Consider the following 25,245-nt stretch of genomic DNA (forward strand, 5'->3'; position numbering starts at 1 on the left):
GTTTTCCTATTTTCCCGCTGAATTCTACATTTTCCCAAAGTAGAGCTCAGCACAGCAAGGTCCTTTGTGAGTCACTCTAGGAACCACTTAATTAACCTGGATCAAGAGTTGAAGCAGGGTGGATATAATTGAGTTGCCTCTTAGGAGACTTGAGCCCAGGTTAAGCTCCATTGCAAACAAAGGTTTTTACTAAGTGTGAATAATCAGTGATCTTAAGAAAGACTAAAACTAACAAATGTAAAGATGACTTGGGTGATTTCTTGGAGAAGTTTGAACACATGTTACCAAATCCATTATGTGGGAGGACAATGAGGAGAATGTCACCCAGCACAGGATCATCTGGCTTGGAGACATGAAATTGCTTTGAATGCAAGGAAGGTTATTTGGTTTGCTTGTGCAAAGGCCCACAACCTGCCAGGTGACTTTTTCTTTTCTTTTTTTGGTTCCAGAGATCCATTTTATTTTCTGTAGGAAAGGATCTCGCCTGATGGCACTGTTTTCCTCAGGCTTCCTAGTGACCTTGCCCATGTCTTTGTTGCACTTTAATTTTTCCACACATTCCATAGGGCGGCCTCAACCTCTTAGGATACGCTTACCTCAGTACCTGAGCAACAGCCTGCAGCCCATGCTCTTCACTTCTGCATCCAGTGACTGAGAATTTAGCACAGCAGGATTTTTCTACCATCTGAGTCCTTATTAGGTAGCTAGGTGATTCTTAATGCCTATACTTAACGATTCAGAATTTAATCTTTAAATCAGTATGAGGAAGCAAGATGGTTTTCGAGGGATACTATATTTCATAAATTGAACTATGGCAAAGATATGTAGCTTATGTGCTCTGTATTAGAGCATTATTTTTTAAAGGAGAATTTTATGGGATGTTAAGTTTGTAAGCAATAACTCTTTCAAGTAGGTAATCTTGGTACATGAAATCCTGACTTTTTAAATCTTTGCAGAAATATGTGTAGTTCTAGATTTTCCCAATATAGCATTTAGACAGATGTGAAACTAACCAAAACCAGAGAAAAATAAAATCTTTAATGAAACACTTCTGATATGTATAAGCAAGTCAGTAATAAGAGGTAACACGTTAATGGTAAACTTTCATGCTAACTTAGCAGTATAATGGAAATGTAATATAAACTCACTTTCATATAAAGTCTTTGATTCCCCTTGAGATATTAATACATAAAGAAAACATGGTCTTTTTCTTTGTTTTATTTTGCAGGGTTCTGTCTTATGAGAGGACTCTTCCTACATACTGGTTTTTCCATGATTCAGAATACTACTGTGAACAACCAGTTCTGTTGACGAGAAACCTCTAAAATATCACTGGTGTCACAAAGGGAGTATGTGTAAAACGAGGGGTAAGTACCCTTCTCAGATATCAATCCTACTTGGAGAAGACACACAGTCACAATAGTGTACACGAAACATACTAGGAAAGGTGTCTAGGTATACTCTTAAAGCATCTGATGAAGTGGTGTGATTGTGACAAATGAACAACAGTGACAGACAATACAGATAGGTGTCATTCTAATGTTTGTTCACAAGGTCCTCAGGGTGTGTTATATGTTATGCTAAAACACTTTGTTCTTGACACACTCTAACACCAGTAGGTTAAGCCAAAGTTATTTTAGTGGTACTTCCAAAACTTTTAAAAACTATATGGCAAAACTGAAACATCAGGAAAACCATTCTATAGTTTAAAGAAAAACAGAACTACGACACTTTGTCTTCTAAGAAGTAACCCTAAATAACAACTGTGAAATGTACACTAAATGACACCTGACACAATTATGCTGATCAGCTAGGAAATGTTTCAATAAAGTATTTGTGAGAAATTGGTGAAGTATGGATGGGGAACATTATTGTCCATATTAAATTTGAGAATAAGAGAAACAAATGAGATTTTTCACTAGGAACCTTGTGGCAGGAGGAGCCGAACCAAAATCTGAGTTTCTGAAAGTTTAAACAAAACCTAGTAATATTTAATTCCCAGAAGAAAAAAAACATGTTGGCTTTCAGATGTAACCTTACAGATGTAACTTTAGATTACATGGAATATAAAATTAGCTTTCACATGTTGGTAATAAATGTTAATTTGGTGATTAAAAAACTTTCTTTGACAATGATGAACTATTTAAATATTCCTCACCAAGGCTCCTTGGTAATTCAAGGGAGATATGCAGGTAAAAGTCATACTGCCTTTGTTTACCACACCTCCCACTCTGGATTAATGCATTTATGGAATTAAGAAGAGAGCTATATAGTAGTGATACATGCAACTCTTGGATAATCCATTAATAACACAAATATTTATGACCAGACTCAATTACATTCAAACCACTGGCAATTTGGTTACAACTGTTTTCTTACTAAACAATTCATAGGATTTGGTGCATTTCTGAAACCTCTTTTCCCCTGCATCAACTTGCAAATTCAGAACAGTGTTTATATGTACTTTCTGGGTATGGATTAGCCTCCTAAAGTACATAATTCCAATAATTATCAGTGACAGAAGGGATGAATAAATTATGCTTCAAGCATAACAAAATTAACAGTAAAAATGGTTTGCATAAGCTTTTCTTAATGCATGAGCCTATATTAAATTTAATATTCTATACAACTGATATGATCCTGAAAGACACCCAATGAGTTATTAATCTTGAACTGTACCACAGCCTGCTTCAGGACGAGGAATAAAATAGAATTTAAATGCTGCAGATGTCATGATGTTTTGAAAAGCTTTTTTAATTTTAAGCAGAGTTATGATGTGAATTGCAAATTCTAACAGCCTGGATGAGTGAAATATTAATACCATGTTCATTCTTTACACCAGAATGCAAGGATTAAGCTTTTGGTCTTGTTCACGAAATTAAAGCCAGAACCATTATTCTCTGTCCTTGCTGAGGCCACTAAGTGAAGAGAGGCTGTTTGTTTGAAAAAAAAAAAATTACAAACACTGCAAAGAGATTTATCTGGAAATACTGAAAGGGGTAGAAATGTCTTGTCTTCTTAATCTTAATGCCTGAGTCTATGCTTTGATTTACCATGGTATATGCCATCAAAAGAAAGTTTCATTTATTTATAATGTTTGACCTAAGAGAGAAACATGATGATTAAAAATAAGTTGCTTTGTATGTTGAGGGCAATTTATTATGCTTTCATTTTAGTCTGAGTGTACTAATCATTAAACGGGTACAAAATCTGCAAGGACATTGAAATGATAGACGCAAGTCATTTTTCTCTTCAGTATTCTCCTTCACCCCCTCTTTTAAAGTATTGGTGTGAGTTCTGCACAATGATATTTGCAGGCAGCAAACAGTGAGAGAAAGAGGAATTTCCTATCCCTTAAGCTCTTCCAAAAAACATGAACCAAATAATCACTAAGGTGATATTTAACTGGACAAAGCCCCAAGCATTTATTAAAGACTTCCAGGCCACATTTACCCCTGAGTGCAGCCATCTCCTACACACCTGTCCTAAGAGCCAACACTGTACAGATGGCAGGGTAAATTCCCTGGATGCATTAAGATTCAGCTCAACAGAATCCTAGTTTTAATGCTGTTACATTTTATTCACATGATACATTTTCAGCACTATGCTTGCACACCTGTCAGCTACTGAAGATTTCCAGGAAGCATGATACGGGTAAATTAAGAAAAAAAGTAGAAATATGAGGGCTGTCCCTCTATTTCCTCATTAGTATTCACTTGACTTCTGAACCACCTATTTAATTCACACCTGACTTGCCCTTCGGTAGTGTGTGGACACACAAATGTTTGTGAACTAGAACCTTGACTTCTGGCAGCTCTGGAAACAATGGAGGGAATTACATTCTGGGATGACTCCTCTAAGAGGAAGATACTTAACCGTGAGTATACTGTCACTTTTCTGGACTTGTACATGGTAGAGCCTTGAAAATTTTTGTTGTTACCATTAAGAGGGCTCTGCAGACTCCTGAAACATTTCTTGGGGCCTTTTTGGTGAATTCAAACCACAACATTAAAAAGGACATGCATGGGTTTATAAAGGCATAACTCTTAAGGTGGGTTTTATGTTTTCCTTTACTTTGATCACCACTCTAGTTGCTCTTTTCATCAGACTACCCTACCGGTTACACATCTTGCTCTCCCAGCAATCTATATCATCTTTTAACAGTGTACTCTAAGGACATTTCATGCATCATTTCCTGATGTTCAGACGGAGGGAAACAACAACTTTCATAATAATGCAGGAGCATGATGGTTCTTACTGGGCTTATTTCTGGCACCAACAACAACAACAAAAAAAAACCCAAAACAAAACAAAAAACCCTGGGAGGCCTAAATACTTCCCCCTAAAAGTGTCTATTTACAGATGGAATCTCACCTTGGCAGAGTAGAAAGTCAGCTGTGTTTGGAATGTGTCCTGCAAACATGCAATACCAATGAAACTTATAGCACCGACTGAGTAGGGCCTGTGGCACAGGACAGCAGCCCACAAAATGTGCCTGAAGTAGAAAACCTTTGAGAAACAGCAATGGTCCGAGGTGTGAAAAAGATAGATTTTTAATCTTTCACACATTTAGAACCTGTGCTTTTCTATTTACAGCGGCCTGAAATGGTAGGATTGCTTGGTTAGCCAATAAAGCCCTTGGTAGGACTATTTCTTGGATAAATCTGCCTTTGACATAGTTTAAAGTGGAACATATTTTTTAAAAAAAGTTAAAAAAAATAACCTTAGAGGTTGGTTGCCGGCAATGTGGTATAAACTCATCATTAATGAGAACAACAGTATTAATCTGCTGGAGGACAGAGTCTTGAAGGCTGAGCTTGGCATTCTATGAGATTTTCCTTTTGATGATAGTAAGCTCTTTCTGAAGTTCACTGAATGTAGGGCGGTTTTCAGGATTATAATCCCAACACTTCATCATAATTTTAGAAATATCCTCTGGACAGTTTTGAGGGGCTGACATCCGGTATCCTAAAGACCCAGAAGAACAGAGAAAAGAGAATGGAGTTAAGAAGTAAATGCTAACACAGTGATATGCACTTTGTGAATTTTCGTACCCCATCTTATAGGTGTAGTGGACACAAAAGGTACAGCTTCAGAGTACATTCTCCCTCCTCAGAGGCCATACAGAATTCAGTATTACAGAGCCGTACACTTAGTTCAAAAAACATTGTCATTTGTCAGGAAGTAAGATATATTCTATACTACAAATGCATATTTTAGCTGCTAGAATGGAATTTTATCAACTCTGCCACAGCATCTACTTCTTTTCATCTTCAAAAACCTAGGTTGTAGAGTTGGGTTTTTAAACACTAACAGTGACATAAAAATGAATGAGTCTTGTTTTACAAGCTGTTGTCTGGCAGTGTCACTCTTGTGTGCCTGACTCTGCTAGTGTGAGGTGTGGGAGAGGGAGGTTCTCAGCCCTGACTCCCAGGCAGTCCGAGGCCAGGGTGCACCATCTCATCTCATCACGGCGGATGACAGTAGCCCCTGCTAGGGCATCACCATCACCTAATTGTTCCTATCTCTGGTCTGGGAAACCCAGTTTCTTCAGAAGTGCTATGAAATTCTCCAGTTCTTGGAAATTTCCTCCTAAAGACAAACAGCATTTCACTTTGTAATATTTTTAGGGGGATATATGTGGTATGGAATAAAAAATAGGTTGAGGAAGAGTAAACCATTTCCACTGAAGGTACAACACTGCAAATTCATGCCAAGCAGGGGAGAGATGGAGGACAAGCTTGTGTTCTCTAGTTTTAAACTACTGCCTGCTTTGCTGTACAGAAACCATATCAACCATGGGATTCAAAAGTAGAATCGTGTAATGTCTGTGTTCTCTACTTACACACACAAATGACATCGTAAATAGTCTATTTGCCAGCAATCTGGCCAGCAGAAACAGCACTGGCACTGCTGCCCCTAGGGCTGAATGTGAACCCTGACCATGTGGGTCCTTGGCTCACCTCTTTCCACTTGCTCTCTTGCTTGTTGATTTGTCATTCCAGGGTAGGGAGAGATCCCTAAGCTGAAGGTCTCCCAGAGGAGGATGCCAAAGCTCCACACGTCACTCTCAGAACTGTATCTTCCTGGGAGGGTAACAACAACCATAAAGAGATGAGGCACAGGAACAAGTAGATGAACAGTTCTGGTTTTGTATGTCAGTCGCATATTAACTAAACTCACCAAAGGAACTCAACAGCTAGTGATTCTATTCTCTTCACTGGTTTTATATTCCAGGACTAGTCGTATTACCAATTAAATAATCACTTGCCCCCAACCTCCCTACCAAGAACAAATATTCAGCCAGCACGCAGGCTTACCTTCCTGTGGTGTCTTGAATGAGATGGATGGTTTATATAAAAACATGTAAATGTATACACATCAATGCCTAGGAGGTTAAATAAGTTGGATTCCTGCAATTTTGTCTTCTGCATCATTTTCTTTCTACTAAAATTGCAAATAAACTTAAAGCAATAAGAAAAGTTTCTTAACTTCAATTTTTTACTCATCACTGTTTACAGATATTCTTATGTAAAGGTCTCATTTTCTCCACTGATAGTTTCATTTACAGAAAATATATTTTTCTATGTGTTTTGAAGAGTAGAAATTAACATAGCTAGCTGATAAAAAACAAGTTCTTTAAATTACATGGTGCCTTGTTTTGTCAAAACATCTTGGTGCACCTGTTTTACTGAGCTCTTAGAGCATATTTGGTAGCTTTCGGGAGAAACATATAAATCAACACAAGATGGATGTGAAATCAAGGAAGGGCAATGAAAAGATCCTTCCCGAGACTCTTCCAAGATATTTAATTTGCTGTATAGGGCACGTACCATCACAACTAAACTCTGTGGAAGGTTTCTTAAATGATTTCAGTTTCTGTCCTTCCTAGAGCTTCTCACCTTACCTCTGACATTCCAGGATGTATAAATGCCCCTCCTCCAAAAATGTTACTTTAAAAAGAATCACCTTTTCTTGACGTAAAATGAAAAGGAGAGTCTGCCTGCACTGTGTTAACTGATCTTTCTGGAATGTGCCTACTGAGTAAAGGTTCTAGCTGTGTGATTTAACTTTCTTCTTGGTAGATAGCAATTATGAATATAAATCTTGTTAGCAAACAGCATAGTTAGTTTTCCTGTTTGCAAATCAACTCTTGTCATGTTTGGCATCCAGTAATTTAATACTTTTCATGAAAGTATATTATACAGAATCAAATATCTTAGTTTGTAAAATATATGAATGGTCTATTATAAGTAAACCAGTTCATATTCCACAAGTGAAAACTTTCAACCTAGTTCTGGCTTTTGAACCTGGTATTGCTGGATAATTTTAAGGCTAAGAGCAAATCACAGTTGTATTTTTCTGCTTTTCTATCTCTTAATTCTCACAATACCCCTGTAGAGAAAAGGTATTGTTTTCATCTTATAAAGTAGAAAACAGATGTAGAGTATTAGAAGGCTTGCCAAGGTCATGCTACTAATGATGTACCAGATCCAGGACTCTCCATTAAAAAACCCTGCCTTTCATTTTGGACTATACTTAGTTATATGACACTAATCAAATTAGAAGAGGATACATCAGCCCCAAATAACCAGGTGACAAGTGGGAGACTTTAATAATTGATAAAATACTGATCTCTAACAAAGAAATAAAATCACCTATTTGCCCTTTGTAAATACAGTATCTTTGTGACCGAGGATGGTAGTGATAAATGCTCAATAGTCCAAGCATGTTACAATTTTTGCATTTTAAAAAATTGCTGGGGAAGATATCCACAAATGCCAAAGAAATCATTAAGAACAAGATGAGAATATGATAGGAATATTTGCCTCTATGGAGGGAAATTATGTAGCTAGAGATAAGGGTGGAGAAGGGCTTACATTGCATGCTAAAAAAAGTAGTTAACACAACAAAATAGTAAAAACAAGTTTAGTTCTACAACTTTAAGCCAAAGTTTTAAAGGTTCCTTGATCAGAGGGTTTTTTCCATTTACCCTAACCCCACACTTCAATGGAGATATGGGCAGTGTTTTATCACTGAGGCCAGAGTGAAGAAAAGCTTCTTGGAAATGAGGCAAAAATCTTAACAAAGACAAAAGATATTTACATAAAAGAACTGTAACAGGCAATAAGAACTTTCATAAGATGTTTTCTCTTGTTTAAAAATAAAAAGTAAGAATTTGGAGCCAATCTTTGGTAATTTTACATCTGTGAGAACTAACACAATTTCCCAGGATTGCCTGAGACTTGCAGACTCAGGAATTTCCCCAGTGGATTAGATAATGCACACTACAAACTCCTTCCTCATCCACCTCTAAAATCTGTACCTCCTTCTCATCTAAATATGAAAGACTGCTTTTAAAAAAATGCCCCTCACTACCAATTCAAGAACTTCATACTCCTCCTTCAGTCAAGTTATAATTCACCTAAAATACATTGTGATCAAGAGGCAGAATTTTACTTGGCATAATCATGTACTAGTAAGAGAACTTTTAAAAGACTGTAATGTAGAGAATCTGGCAACGAGGGTTAACAAATTCAAGAGAGCTCAGTTTTAGTGATAAATCTTTAGACTCCCACGTCCAGTTCCAGCTCCCTTAGTACTTATTTTGCCATCTAAAGAAAGTCTCCATGTAATATGAGCATTACAATCTTTTATCCTGTGATTGTTCACATTAGTAATATAACCCTAGCATCCAAGACAAAAACCACTATGGAAAATAGTAGGGCTGCCATTTCCCCTGGATTCTGAGGAACAGGTGGATTGGCTGGCAATTACTAGAAAGTTCACATACTCCCTACTTGCTGGCATGTGGGAAGACAAACCAAGGGTGAGGATTGGTGTCTGGATTAGCCCCTGTCAGCTAACATTCAAAAGCTTTCACTGTTTGAGGAACCACCAAATGTTTTCCAGATAAACAAAACTAGTACAATAGTACATACCCAGAATAACTGGATGCAGATACTTAACCCTTGTACACAATAGCCAAAAGGTGAAAAATGCCCAATATACATCAATGCATGAATAAACTGTAGCATATCCACAGAATGAAATATTCTGCCTTAAAAAGGAATAAAGCACTGATGAATGCTACAATATGACAAACCTTGAAAACATATACTAAATGAAAGAAGATACAGAAGGTCACATATTATTTGATTCCATTCATATCAAATATCCAGAAGAGGTAATAGGTGAGGGAGGAATGAGAAAATAGAATGGGTATACAACTTGGGAATGAAGAAAATGTTTTGAAATTAGACAGAGGTAGTGATTGCCCAACACTGAATTGCAAATGCCACTAAAGTTTCACTTTAAATTGATGAATTTCATGTGAATGTCACCTCTGTTTTAAAAAGATTTGCCTGTCTAGGCATTAAGAAATTTATAAATGCCTTATAAATTATTTTTCATGATTCAGTAATTTATTTTCAATCAACAAATCATATTTATTCAAAAGACATTATACCCATTTACCAACCCACAGTTTTATACATTGCTTCCCTTAATGAAAATGTAATTTCTAATTTCACTTAAAGCACACTTTTTCTTTTGCTAAATTCTTGAGCAGTTACCCACCTTGTTATGACCCATTTCATTCTAACTACAGAACATACAAACTATTTCTAATTAGCATGACACAAAAATTCAAGTAAAAAAAATCACTGCTATTTTAATTTCATTATCCCTCTTTTTCCTCAAGATTTATATAGGTTCTAGAGATTGAGATGCTAAAAAAATAAATGTCAATTTTAGAGTGAGAAAATATAAAGAATTGACTGGCTTCATATTTTAACAGTAGATTAGGTTATTGGACCAGAGCCCCCACAATGCTTTCAGTCTATGTATAAATTATTTTTCAGATAAAAGAATTGAGATGTGTTTATATCTACATTTTTGATCTAGCAATCTTTAATCTAGAAATCTGATCAATAATTTCAATTTGTGCTTGTGTATAAGTGCAAGATCTGAACATTTATATACTGTGCTGGTTCTCAAATTATAACTTGGATTCTGTTATACCCCTGTATTATTATTTGTGAATGTTTTGTGCTGATACAGTCCATTTTTTACCACAAAAAGTAAAAGTCTACTCTTACCATAATTAAGAGCTTCCGGTGCTGTCCATTTAATGGGAATCTGCTTTAAGCCAGATGATGAATACACCCCACCATCCTCTTGACGAGACATTCCAAAGTCACTGATTTTTAGAATATTATTTTCACCTACTAGGCAATTTCTTGCAGCAAGGTCCCTAGGTTATAATAAGACACAGAAACACCTATTAAAACAAATTGAAAGACGCTTTCACATTTATGACTTCCACACTTTGCATTTTTACATTTGCAATGTATTTATAATGAGGTTAAGAATACTTGTGATTTACCAGTCCTTTCCAACTTTTCTGTCATAGGTAAAAATCATCCATACGAATATTTGCATATGGAACAGGCCACGTGCTAGTTTTCTAGGCATCACATATATTTCCATTTAAATAGAAAAGCGTGATTCTAAGGTTAAGAGAAAAATCAGAGGAAAGGCTAAGCAAATCTGCCATTATTTCTCCTTGGACTGGCTTCACTAGGGCAGCACTGTGCAATAGAACTTGCTGTGATGGAGATGATAGTCATGTGTGGCCACTAAACACTTGCGATGTGGCTCATGGGACTGAGAAACTGAATTTTTCGTTTTATATGCTTCCAGTGTATTAAATTTAAATGGCAGTATGTGGCTAATAGCTATGGTGTAGTCTTCAACAGACCATCCCTAGAATTTCCAAAGGCAGGACATGACTGAGGTGCCAGAGAAATTGGTAACATTATTGCATCTGGGACAGTCAAACCCTTTTTTTTTTTTTTTTTAAACTCTTTGTTTATTTTTATGGGTGCTAAGGATCAATGCCTCACACATGCCAGGCAAGTGCTCCTCCACTCAGCTACAAACCCATCCATGGTAAACCCTTATTGAGTTGTTATTGGCTCTCTTATTCCACTGTCTCATTTACTACATATTCCAGCCCTACTAATCCATTTTGTCTCCAAACTTGGGACAACCCTTAAAACCAGTATACTTGTTTCCATTTCTTATGGGTCCTTTGCACTTAACTCTTCCCTTTGCCTGGATTTCCTCTACACTGAGGCATAGCTAGCTCCTTGTTCATTTATCCTTTAAATGCACCCTCTTCAGAGGGAAGGTGGCAGTGAACCAAAGTGCCTTCTCTCATTCTAGTGAGGAGGGTAGTCAGTCATCAAATCCATGGAATATGTGGGAGAGAATGTATATATTCACATATACACAGAAAAATCATGTATCGTAGTTCTGAGTGTTAAGGGGAAAGAGATTTACAAGAGGCATTCTGAATTTAGATAGGCTAGTAAGGAAGGAGTGGGCTCAGATTCAAGGAATGTGGTAGAGACGGCCAATTGACTCCTAATGTCCATTCCTTTCACTTTACTAACAGAAGTTCTGTTTTAGCTGAATATTTTGCCACGCACTTTAAAAATGCTATGCTTCCCAGACTTCACCACAGCTAGGTGTGGCCATAATCTAAATTCTGGGCAATGTAATATAAGCATGGGTTTTCTTGAATTCCAGGAAGTTCTTTAAAAGCAAGAGGAAGTAGCATCACAATTCTCCTTCCTGTTGACCTGATTGTGAATACACAGGGTGCCAGCAGATAGCTTATACAAAGAAAAAACTAACATTAGAACAGCAGCAAGAAATTAGGGGTCTAGGTTCCTGATGAGTGTGGTATTGCCAGACATGTTTTGAACTGCCTACTTTTGATTTATTATTTTTAAACACGAGAAATTTTATGTAATTCAAGTGGTTTTCATTATTTTTTTCTCCCTTTTTGGTTTTTGTATGAATTTTGTTATATGCAGTTAACAATCTAGTGTGAAGGTGGCTCTGGTTTTGGATACGTTGAGTTTGAGATATCTATTATATATCCAAGTGGAGATGTGGAGTAGTCAGTTGGATGTATGAGATTGAAGGTCAGAAGAGAGGTCTAAAAGTTGTAGCTTTTTGGTAGTTCTTGAATTGATGGGATTGGAAAATGCTTTCACCCAGAGTGTACAGATAAAAGATGGCATTCAGGGACTGGACCCTAAGACATGATAAAACTTGGAGAAGGGTTACATGAAGGGGCAGCAAGTGAGGCAGGAGGGAAGCCACAGGAGCGTATGGTGTTCTGAGTGAGGAAAACTTTTCAAAGAGCAAGAGTGATCAACTAGAACATGAAGACACTGAACTGACTATTGGATTTGGCAACATGGAATTTACTCAAACACAAGGGCAACTTCATTGAAGGGTGGGTACAAAAGCATGATTGAAGTGTGACTATGATAATGAGAAAAAAGTAGAATCATGAGTTTAGATCCCTGTGTAGAGAAGTGGAGGGGAAACTAGGGGGGATTTCAGGTCAAAGGAATTTATACCAACAGGGGGACTATTGCATGTACATGTGGCAGAGCAAAACTAAGGCAGAAGGGAAAAACACCAACTGCAGCTGTGAAGCCCTTGAGAATGCAAGAAGTGATGGCATCCACCTGGGCTTTAATGTTATAATCCCAAAATCCAGAATAGTATGGGTGCATAGCAGGTACTTGATGCATACTTGATGAATGAGAAAATACATACTACCTTATCCTACAGATGTTCCCTGCTGAAGGCAAGTTACCTATTCAATGCTCCTTTCCCCTTTTAAAATTATTTTCTCCTGAGAAGTAATCAACAACTGCATTGTTTTCAACCAATATGGTTATATCTTTAGAACACATCTCTAACCATGACTCAGGACTTCCAAAAAAGTAAAGTCTAATTTATATAATTGGCCTGTCAACTATGCTGAGCAACTGGTCAACAGCAGACTAGTGATGGGAGTTTCCTAAGGGTATGAATTTAACCTTAAAATTATCACATATGATCAGAGAAAAATTTTTTGTTCCACTAGGGAATTTTTTGTTCTACTAGCTACTAGGTGGTGGTAGCTAAAATCATTCAGAAAAGAATGTGAAATATTCTACCTTACTAATTTCACAAGATTGGCTTTATTTATTAAATCAAATCTCAATGGAGAACTCTAGCTAGAAGTCCAACTTTTTAAATCTAATTCAATTTCCAGTTTTTAAATATAGCAAATCACCATGAGCTCCCACCAGAAGAGTTTACTAACAGACAGAGTGAGTGACACTGAAAGGCTGGTTCATTTATTCACTTATCTTAATCTGTAGGAAAGAGTTATTCATGTTGGCTCAGGGATTTCTAAGTCCTACTTATGACCCAGCTGGCCATAATAAATCCTAGCTTTGCTACTTATCTGTGGCCCTGGCATATTTGGCTTTATTTTACTCATTAAAAAAAATACAATCTAGCAGGGTTAAGTGCAACAATGTTTGCAAAGTTCCAGCACAAAACATGTGGCTAAAAATATGTCTCCTATGTATTACTGCTACTGTTACAGTATGCATAAATCACGTCACAGAAAGTCTTTGAGAGTGTTATGATACAAAAGAAATGTGGCCAAAACCTGAAAACTCAGGACTACAAAAAGGTACATCTGCAAAACATGCTTCCAAAGATGGAATCAATAATAGTTACATGTTAAGGATTTCACAGTAGAAGTTATATAGAATGAGCTGAATGCAAGTTTCCACATTATTCTCTTTATCAGTGAATAAAAATGGTAAGGTGTTCATCTCTGTTTGAGACTGAATTCATTTGTCTTAGGTATGCGCATTTTTCAGTAGATATTTCCTCTTTATGTGTATTTCATCATTGTGCACAAAGGGGGATCCAGCAAGGTTTTGATGGTTTGTTGATCAATTTCAAATAAGGCTGTATATTATTCAAGTTAGATTTATGAACTCCTCTCCCTTCACCCTCTAACCTCAGATAGAAAAATACTGAATGGAGTATTTAACAGATTATACATTAAATCTATTGTTATCTAATGAGTAAATCAAAGTGAATGGATGGAGGATTGTGATAGCTTCTTGATATATTTGACTCAGGGGATCTAGCTCAATTTAATTGGTATTATATAAATTTTTGAAAAAATTGTTGAAAAGGACAAGCAATATCGCATATTTCTTAAATTCAGGATTCAGTCTGTCTTCAAAATTTACCTTCCGTAGCTTCTATTCTGACATGGCAATGTAAACTCATAGTCTGTCCTCCCGATGATCATAACTAAAACATTCAGCTGAACTACTAAAAATAACTCCTTGAAGACTCTTCAAGGTAATGCAGATAATCTGCAGTGCAGTAGAAACTTGCAAAGGTAACTACATGGGACTGAGTTTCCTACCCCACTGCAGCCCCTCCTCACTTCTCTAGCGGCTTTCCCCTAAATGTAGGTTCTAGTTATAGAGTAATATAAGGCAGTTGGACCAGTACTAGTGATTAAAACTCCAACAGAAACAATGTCTTTCTTCTCAGAAGTGCCTCTGTAAAGTAGGAGGAGGAGGAACCAGAGAACCAGCTCACCTGGTTACATGCATGAATGTGCACATATCTCAGCCTAAGTCAGACCCAGATCCACTTAAGAAAACTGCACTGATATTTAAATCACTGCCTGGGTCTAAAATTCACAGGGTTGAGTGCTAAAGACAAGCAAAGGTAGAGTTTGTAGTCTGGACCTAATCAAGTTGTTAATCATTTTGTTTTATCAGAGAATCTCCCAAGGAATATAACAGGAACTTAGGGTTAATGCAATATAATATTTATAGTATCAAGGACACAATTCAAAATTGCTTTTAGACAAAGAGTAAGATACAAGTGGCTAGGGTTACAGATCATTGATTATGCCCAGCATGTTCAAGGTCTTGGGGTCAATCCTCAGCACCAGAAAATCAAGCACCAAAATAAATAACTAAATAAAAAAATGACCAATTCTAAAGCTAAATGCAGTCAACAAATGACAAATTCATGATAACAAGACAAAGGAATCAGAAAAAGATTTTAAAGCAGCCATTTTAACCATAGTCTATAAGAGAAAGCCAACTTAAATGAAAAGGCAGAATGATTAAGAAAACTTAGAAATCTTAGAACTGAAAAATACAGTATCTGGGGGCTGGCATCGTGGCTCAGTTGTAGAGCGCTTGCCTAGCATGTGTGAGGCACTGGGTTCAATTCTCAGCACTGCATACAAATAAAGGTTCATCAACAACTAATACAATTTTTTTTTTTTTAAATCTGAAATACAAATTCACTTGACAGACCATGGTAGACTGGTGATGACCGTCAATGAACTGGAAGACAAATATAAAATGTCCAACTGAAGAACGCAAAGGTAATAGAAAAATGTGCACAGGGTCTGAGACAGGTAGAATAATATCAAAAGATCAAAAATATGTGTTAATGAGGTACAAGAATGGGGCAGAAAATACATTTGATGAAATAACTGCATATATTTAAGAATCTTTGTGAACCCCCAATAAAATCAAAAAAGCACCTAAACATGTCATAATTGAGTTGCTGAAAACTAAGGAAAAGGCAATGATTTCTAAATTCACCTATAAACTTAATGTACTCCCTATAAAAAATTTCTAGCAGATATTTTTATCAACCCAGAATTCTACATCCAGCAAAAATACCCCTATAGGAATGAAGGCAGAATAAATACACTGCCAGATGAAGAAAAACAAAAGAATTCAATGACAGCAGATTGACTTTATCAGAATTGTGAAGCAATTTAGAAGGAATAGGAATAATAAATATACATTTTCCCTCTTAAGTTCTTTAAAGAATTTTGGAAGCAAATATAGCACCTAGTCAGGTTTTCAATGTATGCAAATGTTACATGTCAATCACCAAAGTTTTGATGCTGGTATATGGTTACAAATTTTCCACATTTTTACAAGCTAGTACAACATTAACTCTGAAAGTGTAGGTATGCATATTGCAATCTACAGAACAAGCACTGGAAAAATGAATAATATAGCAGAAAATAAAATGGAATATTACAAAAATCAGGAATAAAAAGGTTATTAATACCAACAAAATTTGATGCCTTGATGAAATGGACAATTTTTTTGAAAAAACACCTTCCCAAAAATGACATAGGATGATAATCTGAATGGCTCTATATCTACTAAAGAAATTGTTTGCTATTGCAACTTTTCCTAAAAGTAAACTCAAGTCAAATGGCTTCATTAGTAAGTAAGTTCTAGCAAACATGGAAGAAATAATATGATGTAAAATAATAGAGAAGTCCCTGCCTAACACATTTTATGAGGCAAGCAGAACTCTAACTTAAAATCCGACAAGACAATACAGAAAAAAAATTTCCTATGAAGACAGAGACAAATATCCAAAATAGCAAATCAAATCCACCAATATATAAAGATAACATTGGTGACCAACTGGGGTTTATCTTCATGATGAAAGGTTCATTTACCATTTGAAAAGTAATCAATGTTAATTACTACATTGACAGAATGTAGGGAAAAAATGAAGAGAATGGTCAAATTCAAAACAAATACAAAAATAAATATTAGGGCCTGGGGTTGTGGCTCAGTGGTAGAGTGCTTGCCTAACATGTACTGGGTTCGATTCTTAGCACTGCATATAAATCAATCAATAATAAAGGTCCCTCAACAACTAAAAAATAAAAATAAAAAAATAAATAAACAACTTCTGCCTGACAAGGAGCATGTATAAAAACCCAATTCACTAACTTAATTAATGCTAAAGGACTAAATTATCTTCCTCTTGATCAAGGCAAATATGTCTGCATTTGCCACTTCTATACAAAATTTCTGGAGATCCTATTCTTCGAAATAAGACATGAAAGAAAAAGCACACACAGATATCAGAAAAGTATTAAAATATTCATTTGCAGGTGACTTTTTGTATAGAATATCTCTGAATTTATATATCTAGCAAAGTTGCAAGAGAAAAGGTTAATATATAATTAGAAAATACAACAAATGCCTAAAAATAATTCTAAGACATCTTAGGCCTGTTTATACTCAAAACTCGACTGAAAATATCTAAATGGAAAGTTATTCCATATTCATGAAGAACAAGACTCAATATCATTAAGACATCAATTCTTTTTAAATTAATTTTACACTTAATGCACTTCCAAATAAAATTAGAGCAGAGATCTTTGTAGAACTAGACAAGCTGATTCAAAAACACAAATGGAAATGCAAATATTGTATAATTTTAAGATGAACAACCTAACCTGATTTAAAATATTACCATAAAGCTACAGTTATCAATAGTTTGATATTGTCAAAAAATACATATGGCTTCATTGAATAGAATTATAGAAATAGAGAAGATCCAGAAATAGACCCACGCTTATATAGTCAATTGATATTCTGGCAGTTTAGCACCCCAGCATGCAACTCCCAAGTTGAGTGAGTGTGCCAAATGCATTTTTCTTGACAGGAATGAGTTTTCACTCACTGCAGCATTTTAGTCATTTAAGGGATTTCACTGTTAGTACTTTCCTCAGAGTTATTCTATGCTATAGAACTACATACACTTCTGTTACCATAACTACCACTGTATCAACAATGTAGAGGTTTGTCCACTGAAATAAGGAGTATAGTATTATGGAGGACCAATCTAAAACTAGTTCAGAGATACCTTCAATTCAGTGTAAGCAAAATTTCATAACATTTACAAAACATGCTAATTCCTTTGGGCCGCATTAAGTTCAAGTGAATGGCATAGTATCTTTAGGGCACAATCTATGAATAAAAACCTGACCTTCAGATAATAAGCATCCAGTGCTTACTCACTGTTTGCTTAATATTCTGTTAAGTATTAAAAGTAATAGGAAAAAATATATGATCTACAGGCTGAGAAGGTCACACTCTAATTTGGGAGGTAAAGCAGACCTACGCCCTTCTTTTCCGTTTTTTTCCATTCCCCTCTTATAAACCTACTATTGTCTATCACAAAGTCAGAACCTCTAGGAAATACCCTAGGGCTCCCCGTCTCTTCACAAAAACTGCTAGAGAACAAGCCAACATGAGGCTATATTACAGACTTCAACCCTAGAGGAATGCAGAGATGAGAACTGTCATATTAGGCTGGTGGTGTCATTCACAGGAAGTATCAGAGATAGCAGTATCTCATCACTTCCAGAGCGACAGAACTGCAAATGCTGCTTGTTGCCAAAAGGATATGGAAATGTTCCACTCATGTCTGCTGGGTAATGGAAGCAAAATCAAACTTCTAAGTGCATACATACTAGAATTGTCTTACTAGTCACACATAGAATGAGACAGGGTAATTAAGGATCAAATGAGAACAGAGCAGCTACAGAAAAGCCAATGCCAGCCTGCAATAGAGATGAGTAAATTTCCTTTGCTATCTGGAAAGCACAAGAGTGGGCATCGTGCTCTGTGCTGGAGTTCTCTTTCACAGCAAATTCTATGGTAAACCAGGAATGTCCACAAGGCTGGCTGGAGTTCTCCTTTGCAATGTTGCTTTGCCCTAAGTGTCATTTACTACTCATAGCTACAATTTTACACAGCCAGGATTTATCCATCACACAGAAAAGGAGTCAAGGAAATATTTGCCTCTTTTTCTTTTTCTTTTTTGGTATAAAAATTATTCCCACTGGGTCTGGATAATATTGAGCCACAAATGACACTTTGTGTTATTAAAGCTTAAGAGGAGAAAAATGTCTTTAAAGCCTGGGAGTTTCCTCATTCTGATTAAATCATGGCATCAAACCAACAACCCAGGGAGTGGGGAAAAAATGAAACACACTTCATTTGCTTTACTATGTTCTGATAAATGAGAATTATAGTATCACAAAATACATAGTTGGCTGCAAACATATTTGGGGGGCATTATAGAGGAGGGGTTATATCAACTTTAAGGTATTACATCATTTACTAGTTCTTGAGCCTTTATAAATTCATTTACTCAGTCTCAGTTTTTCATTTATAAAATGGAGATAATAGTACCTACCTCAAAGTTGTTTTAAGAATTAAAACATGTAAACTGCTTAGCACAATACATATAAAACAGTAAGTGCTCAATATGTTAGCCACAGATATGTAACTGCATATCTATTATAGTAAACCTTGGATTTTAGTCTCAAAGTGTCAGATGTGTTGAAAAATTACTGCTTTTTCCCCTTCTAATTAAACCACTTAACAATTATCTATATGAATGTAAAAGCCATTCAATTTCTAACTTATAGTATTTACTATGTGTGAGGCATTGTCTGAAGCACTTTTCATATGTGAAGTCACTGAAATTGCTGTAATTATGATCTCCATTTCTGTAGATGGTGAAACTGAGGCCCTGGGACTTTCTCAATGTCAGTGAGCAAGTAGAGAAGAGCAGGAATTGAATTCCAGAAGCCCAGCCCCAGACTCTGCCATTTTAGCCACCTTGTAGAGTAAGTGTGATTCTCTTTTGGAATGCAATCAAACCACATACCACTTAATTCGGGGTCAATGGTTTTAACTTTTAAATAAGAAAAGTTGCATTAGTTACCTTTAAGAAAGGAAGGACATGTTAAATTCCCTCTTCACCAAAGAAAGACAGACTATATTATAAGCATATGGAAAAATCTGTTTTCTGAAGAAGATAAATGTTACGCCTGACTTTCAGCAACATGTGGGTGGTGTAATGGAAAAAGTAGGATTGTCTGTTGGTGTAAAACTTTGCACACAATAGAAATGGAGCCATAAACTGTCTCAGAGCACACCAGGAAATGGAGGTTGGCCAAGGTCAGTGACTTTGGGACCACTCTTTGGCTTAAAGTAAGAGGACCAGGATATTGGCCAACAAAACAATGACCAGCCAGATTCTTCAAGTTAGATGTTATTTCTACTTCATAATCCACCTTGTCTTTCCTGGAATTCAGGTAAATATGAAAAATCCCCAACATTTCTTATTTTCAGCACAGCTGTAATTTCACTGAGTTTTCAACTTGTCATATTGCTCATCTCCTGGGTTCCCTTTGCAACCTCCATTACCACATTTCATACCTCTCCCCGGTGGGTTTTGTGCCCATTGTTAATGGGGGCACTGATTTCTAACAGAGGCCCCAAAGGAAGTCCCAGTTGCGAAACTGAAAATTAGGCCCGCTTTAACATTGGAACTATTCTCTTTCTTTGAAAAACTGTTTTAATGCCACAGACTCCTGGGCAGATGGAAACGAAAGCACTGCCTCTGCTACAGTACACAGCCAGGTGCAGAGGAGGTTAGAGTGCAATTTACACCGTTTTTGCTCAGGAGAGGTCCAAAGTCCTGTGGGTACATAAGGTGAGAACCAAAGGACTTGTTTGTGAAAGATCTCTCCTGTGGCCTACCAGGATACATGGAATACACAGCATTTGAATCTCTTCATTTATTTAAAGCTACTGCTAAAATGCAAATGTGGTACATGTAGAGAAGGAGGTACATATTACCACTTATTCATAATTATTTGAACATATAGACGGCATACAGTGTCTTCAGGGAATGGGATGACAGAGGAGAAATGTTCTGACACGGGGAAAGAAGCAGAAAAGGAAAATTGGATGGTACAGGGAACTGACTGAGGAGAGAAGGCCTGGGTAAGGGGTGATGCAGGCTCCTGTGGAAAAGTCAATTTGGGCACTGGGTGGGGATGACAATGCAGATATAACTTCTAAAAAGTTTGGGGCTAGCCCCTACTGTATTTATTCTCCAGCTGGTTACCACCTTCTCAGTAGCGGAGGGAGATCTGACTGGACTGACACTTGGGAGAAACAGGCTTTTAGTGAATTCTTACAGTGAGGTTCCCAGCAGACAGCTGCAACATCAAACAACTAAGTCTGACGTCTGACCCCGATGGAAGACCCTGTAAGTCATCCAGCTCTAAGCAAAATGGTCATGCTTAGCACATGCGGAGATGTTTTCTTCATTTGGCTCTTTTCCTTGAGCAACTTCCCTCAGAGAATTCTCATTGGCCATGTACAAGTGCACACTCAACATATTCTTTTCCTTGGCTTAGAAACCATATCCCTAGATAGTTCACTACTCACAGTAACTATTGAAAAAAGGCTTAGAATCAAACTAACTAGTGATAACACTATAGTCCTTAATTTACCTTAAAAAAAAAATCTAAGGGGAACTTTCTTTGAATTTAATGACCAATGTTAATCTTGACAGTTTATAGTTTTATGAAAGGTTCTTCTATTTGTATAGTCAGACAAAACTCTCTCAGGCAATGTCTCCTGCTATCAACTGTGGGGCACACTGTGAAATGAGATACCAACTCTATAGAGACTATAGGGCACAAATTTTAAGTAAATATTGGTATACTGTTAAATCTCTTACTAAGGAGTCTAGTCTAGAGGAAATGAGGGTGGAAATAGTGGTGGAAAGTAAATGTTTACATTTTTTATTTCAAAGAAATATACCAAATTTCAATGTATATTTCAACAAGACTGAGCTTTGTCTTATTTACATATCATCTGAGACTTCAATAAAACACAGGACAAGGACCTGACTCCACAGTTAGTTTCAGTACTCATGGCAAAAGCTTCTATTCCTGAAAGACTTCTGGAAGGGAGATTTTTAAAAATATCCACCGACTCCTATTATGAGAGTGTAAGTGAAAAAGGAAGCTACTTGCTGAGTGACAAATAATACAGCTTAAAATGTTATCCTTGGATGAAATAAGTTACTTTGAGCAACAGACTGAAAAAAGTGACAAAACCACTCATAACTAAACTGTTACCATGATAACAGCTATCATTTATTGAGTGCTTTTTATGTGCCAGATACTGCTTTAAGTATTTACTCCATTTTCTGTAAGTACTCAACTTCATGCATACTAATCTATACATTTCACATCCCCCAGTCCTCCTGCCAGAGGCAATGATGCAAACAGCTCTATGATTGGGAATTCTGGACTAAGGATCCTCCCTCAATAGTAGGAATTGAACCTAGAACCTCACAAATGCTAGACAAATGCTGTACCACTGAGCTACATCCCTAGTCCTTGGACTAGGAATTTGGAGACTCGAGTTCTCATTCAGTGTTTTCCTTAACAAGCTGTACAAGCTTATATATCACATTATTTTCCTGGACCTTGAAAATGATAGCACCAATCCCTGATTTTTCTCAGCACGACGGCTTGCTATACAATGTCAAACAGTTTTACAATTTCTTTGCATTACATCCACCCAAAGGAGCCGTAAGTTTTATAAGGGTTGACAATAAAATACAACAGGATGAAAAGTTGATCAGAATTCAGTGTTTTGAAGAAATTTGTAATCTAATCACGACAGAAAAATAGTACAGTATATAGATTATATGCACGACATCATTCTATCCTAGATGATGCTTCACGCTCATTTGGAACATACGCAATATAAGAAGCAAGTGTCCGTGGCCTATGACCTGATATGAGCATCATGATCCTTTCAACTCAGACTTTGTATGGTACCATAGCATTGTCTTTCTGTAACTAGCCAGATAAAACTAGCCCACAGTACTAGTAGAGTCCTGCTGAAGAGTTTTCCATGTTGCTAGTGCAATAATGACCGGCAGAGTCAATTAATCCAAGTCATGCTGGGGAGGTTAAGTTACAGCAGTGCCAGTCACTCCACGTGGCAAACGGTCCCACTCACCCAGGAGCCAAACTACAACAGTGCAGGTATACTCTGGCTTGCCTCTCCTGAATAACTATGGGCTATAACCAAGAAAACTTCCCAACCCTGTAACCATTTGTTCAGCATCTATGATGTATCAAGTATGATGCTAGAAACTTCACCTATTAATCCTAACAATCACTCAGAAGTTTAGCTAATCTTTATTACACAGAAAAGAAATGGAGGCTCAGAGATTAGATAACTTGCCCTTGATCACATAGCTGGCAAGTGGCTAGTATGAAAACTGTCATACTCCAAAGGCAGTATTGTTTTAGTTTTATACAGTGTAAGAATTCTCTTGGTTTCTTTGAAATGCTGTTCATTTTATCTTTGCAAGTTAAACTAGATTTCTGCATTTTGTTCCTGAGACTTGTTTTCTTTCCCATTTAAGTTAAATGAAATAGAGCCCTTGACTTAGTGCTTAGGCAATGGAATAAAGAATATGTTGAGAGGACTAAATATGTATTATTTTTTCTATTCTATTTTCTATTCTGCACAAAGGCACATAACAATTTCTCCATAATCATTTGTTATGGTTTATACTTTCACAAAGTAATATACATAGTCACACTGGGACCTAAAGTAAGATATAAAAGGCACATAAAGACATAGAGCAACTGTGTAATCTGTGATGCACAAGGTGCCATAATGAGCCTTAGGATCACTTAAATTTTTATAGTCTGCAAAATGTTCAGCTACTAATGAACAAATACACTCTAATTGTGGTGGAATGCACCTACATTCAGATAATGATCTGTAGATCATGTAGGGCTTAACTCTTAGTAGGATTATCTTTGTGCAGGGATGCTGCTGACACCGCTTTGCTGGGAGGCTCAGTAGTGGAGTACATCTCCTGAATGTCTTGACCGCAAATTCTCCCGACCAAACAGGCCTTCCTACTGGGCCAACTTGCACCTTTACCTCTGGTTTGGTGATACCTAATAGATTGTTAGACCATATTCTCGATTGGTAGGTGGGAAGACAGCCTCACCTGGCATACTTAAAGTGTCTTTAGGACAGTATTTGTCCCTAACGTACAGAGGTGAAATATATTTATTGTGCCACCAGTATCCTGATAATGGAAAACACTTTTCAGTATTTATAGGAATTCAGAAGAAGTAATGACTTTCATGTATCACAACTGTTTTTTTCCTTGCTTCCCAATTTATATTCTTTCAAACTGAAATTTTCATTATTCCTATTTCAATTTCTAATGTTTTCTATGTTTATGATGCGATATCCCAGGTGACTGTAATAAATTTCCTTTCAGTTCTATGATGGCTTGCAGTATATGAAACCCAAACAGGAGAGTCTAAGTTATGAATACAGACATATTTTATAATAATTCATTTTTATCTTGAAACAAAGATCTGAAGTTCAATTTCTTTTCTGTCTCTCTATATTTTCTTTCCACAGTCAGGAAAGCTTGCCTTATTTTCATTCCATCTTAATTCTGCATTGTTAATAAAATCCCACTAAAATAAATTCTAAAGACTTGATTTCATATACATAGCTATTTTTCTCATAGTTCTATAAGAAAGGTTTTTTTTTTTTTTTAAAATACTTATCTAAAATATTCACCAATGGTCCTTCTAGGATTAGTTGTTATTCATTCTGTGATTCTTTGGTGTAATCCACACAAAAATCTGCATGTAGCATTCATGAAGAATTACCTGTCTGAGAAAACAGTCTGCATGTATGTCCTTTTGGTCTCTTAATGAAGTCTGCCTTTGCCAACTTGCAGACTACAGTTACATAAAACAAAATTGTCAGAAAGGCTCATGCCTTTAATGCCTAAGGATTCCCAGGAAATGTAGAAAATTTAGTGATCTACAAACCACAAGGGAAAAATGTGACAAGTGCTTAACAGCATTTAGTAGCAGTGTCAGCAATAGAGGCAATTCCAGCAGCTGTCAAGCAACTTGAGGCAACTCCAGGGTAACTACATATATGAGAACTTAAATACGACAAAGAATTTTTAAATTCTCCAAAAACCAAATCATTTTAGTGCTACCAATTAATTTTAGGTAATAGTGAGATCATTTAAAATATTTCAGCAAAATTAGGGCTATATTTGTAAACCAACTTTCCTTATTGAGACTTTATTTAGGCACAAATGGTCATGAACCTGACATTTTAAAATGCATGCCACCTATGAACTGAGGCCTGATGTTAAATGACAATGATGGTAGAGAAAGATGAACCCAAATCTGGTTATATGATTTGGTGACTAATGTAGGAAACACTGCTAAGACTCATTATACAGATAAGTGCAGATTCTAAGAACACTGCTTTCTATGGTTACTGTTTGACATACACAAAGACTCTTACTGTTTTAAAGTGAAAAGACACTTCCACTTTGTACTTTTTCCAAATCACTTTTTCCATTTATTTTATCACATAATCACAGAATTTAGCCACCAAAAGTACACAAAACAGGATATATGCACACATGGACACATCAAACAATCCCTCAGTTTCACATTCATTTAACGAAGGGCTAACTAGTACCAGGTCCTCTGCTATATGCTGCAGGTAAAGAAAACAATTCCTTCCCTCAAGGAATTTACTTATACAGAAAAGATAGTTACCATGAGCACATTCATTATAATACTGGAAATTATAAGTCTGAAGGTAA

The 25,245-nt window shown here is 36.4% G+C and overlaps 1 protein-coding gene across 4 annotated transcripts in view; it reads right to left on the minus strand.

Annotated features, from left to right (window-relative positions):
• Positions 1-452: 452 nt before the first annotated feature.
• Positions 453-25,245, minus strand: part of FER (FER tyrosine kinase) — a 513,195-nt gene continuing 488,402 nt past the window's right edge. For all 4 annotated transcript variants that reach the window (XM_079143515.1, XM_079143514.1, XM_079143517.1 and 1 more), the window contains 3 exons: positions 10,101-10,255; positions 5,964-6,086; positions 453-4,968 (listed from right to left, as the gene is read on the minus strand). In XM_079143515.1, the coding sequence (XP_078999641.1) occupies positions 4,826-4,968; positions 5,964-6,086; positions 10,101-10,255 (421 nt within the window). In that variant the 3' untranslated portion in view covers positions 453-4,825. The remainder of the gene's footprint in view (positions 4,969-5,963; positions 6,087-10,100; positions 10,256-25,245) is intronic.

Source organism: Sciurus vulgaris (genome assembly GCF_902686455.1).
Source record: "Sciurus vulgaris genome assembly, chromosome: 6".
Taxonomy (NCBI): domain Eukaryota; kingdom Metazoa; phylum Chordata; class Mammalia; order Rodentia; family Sciuridae; genus Sciurus; species Sciurus vulgaris.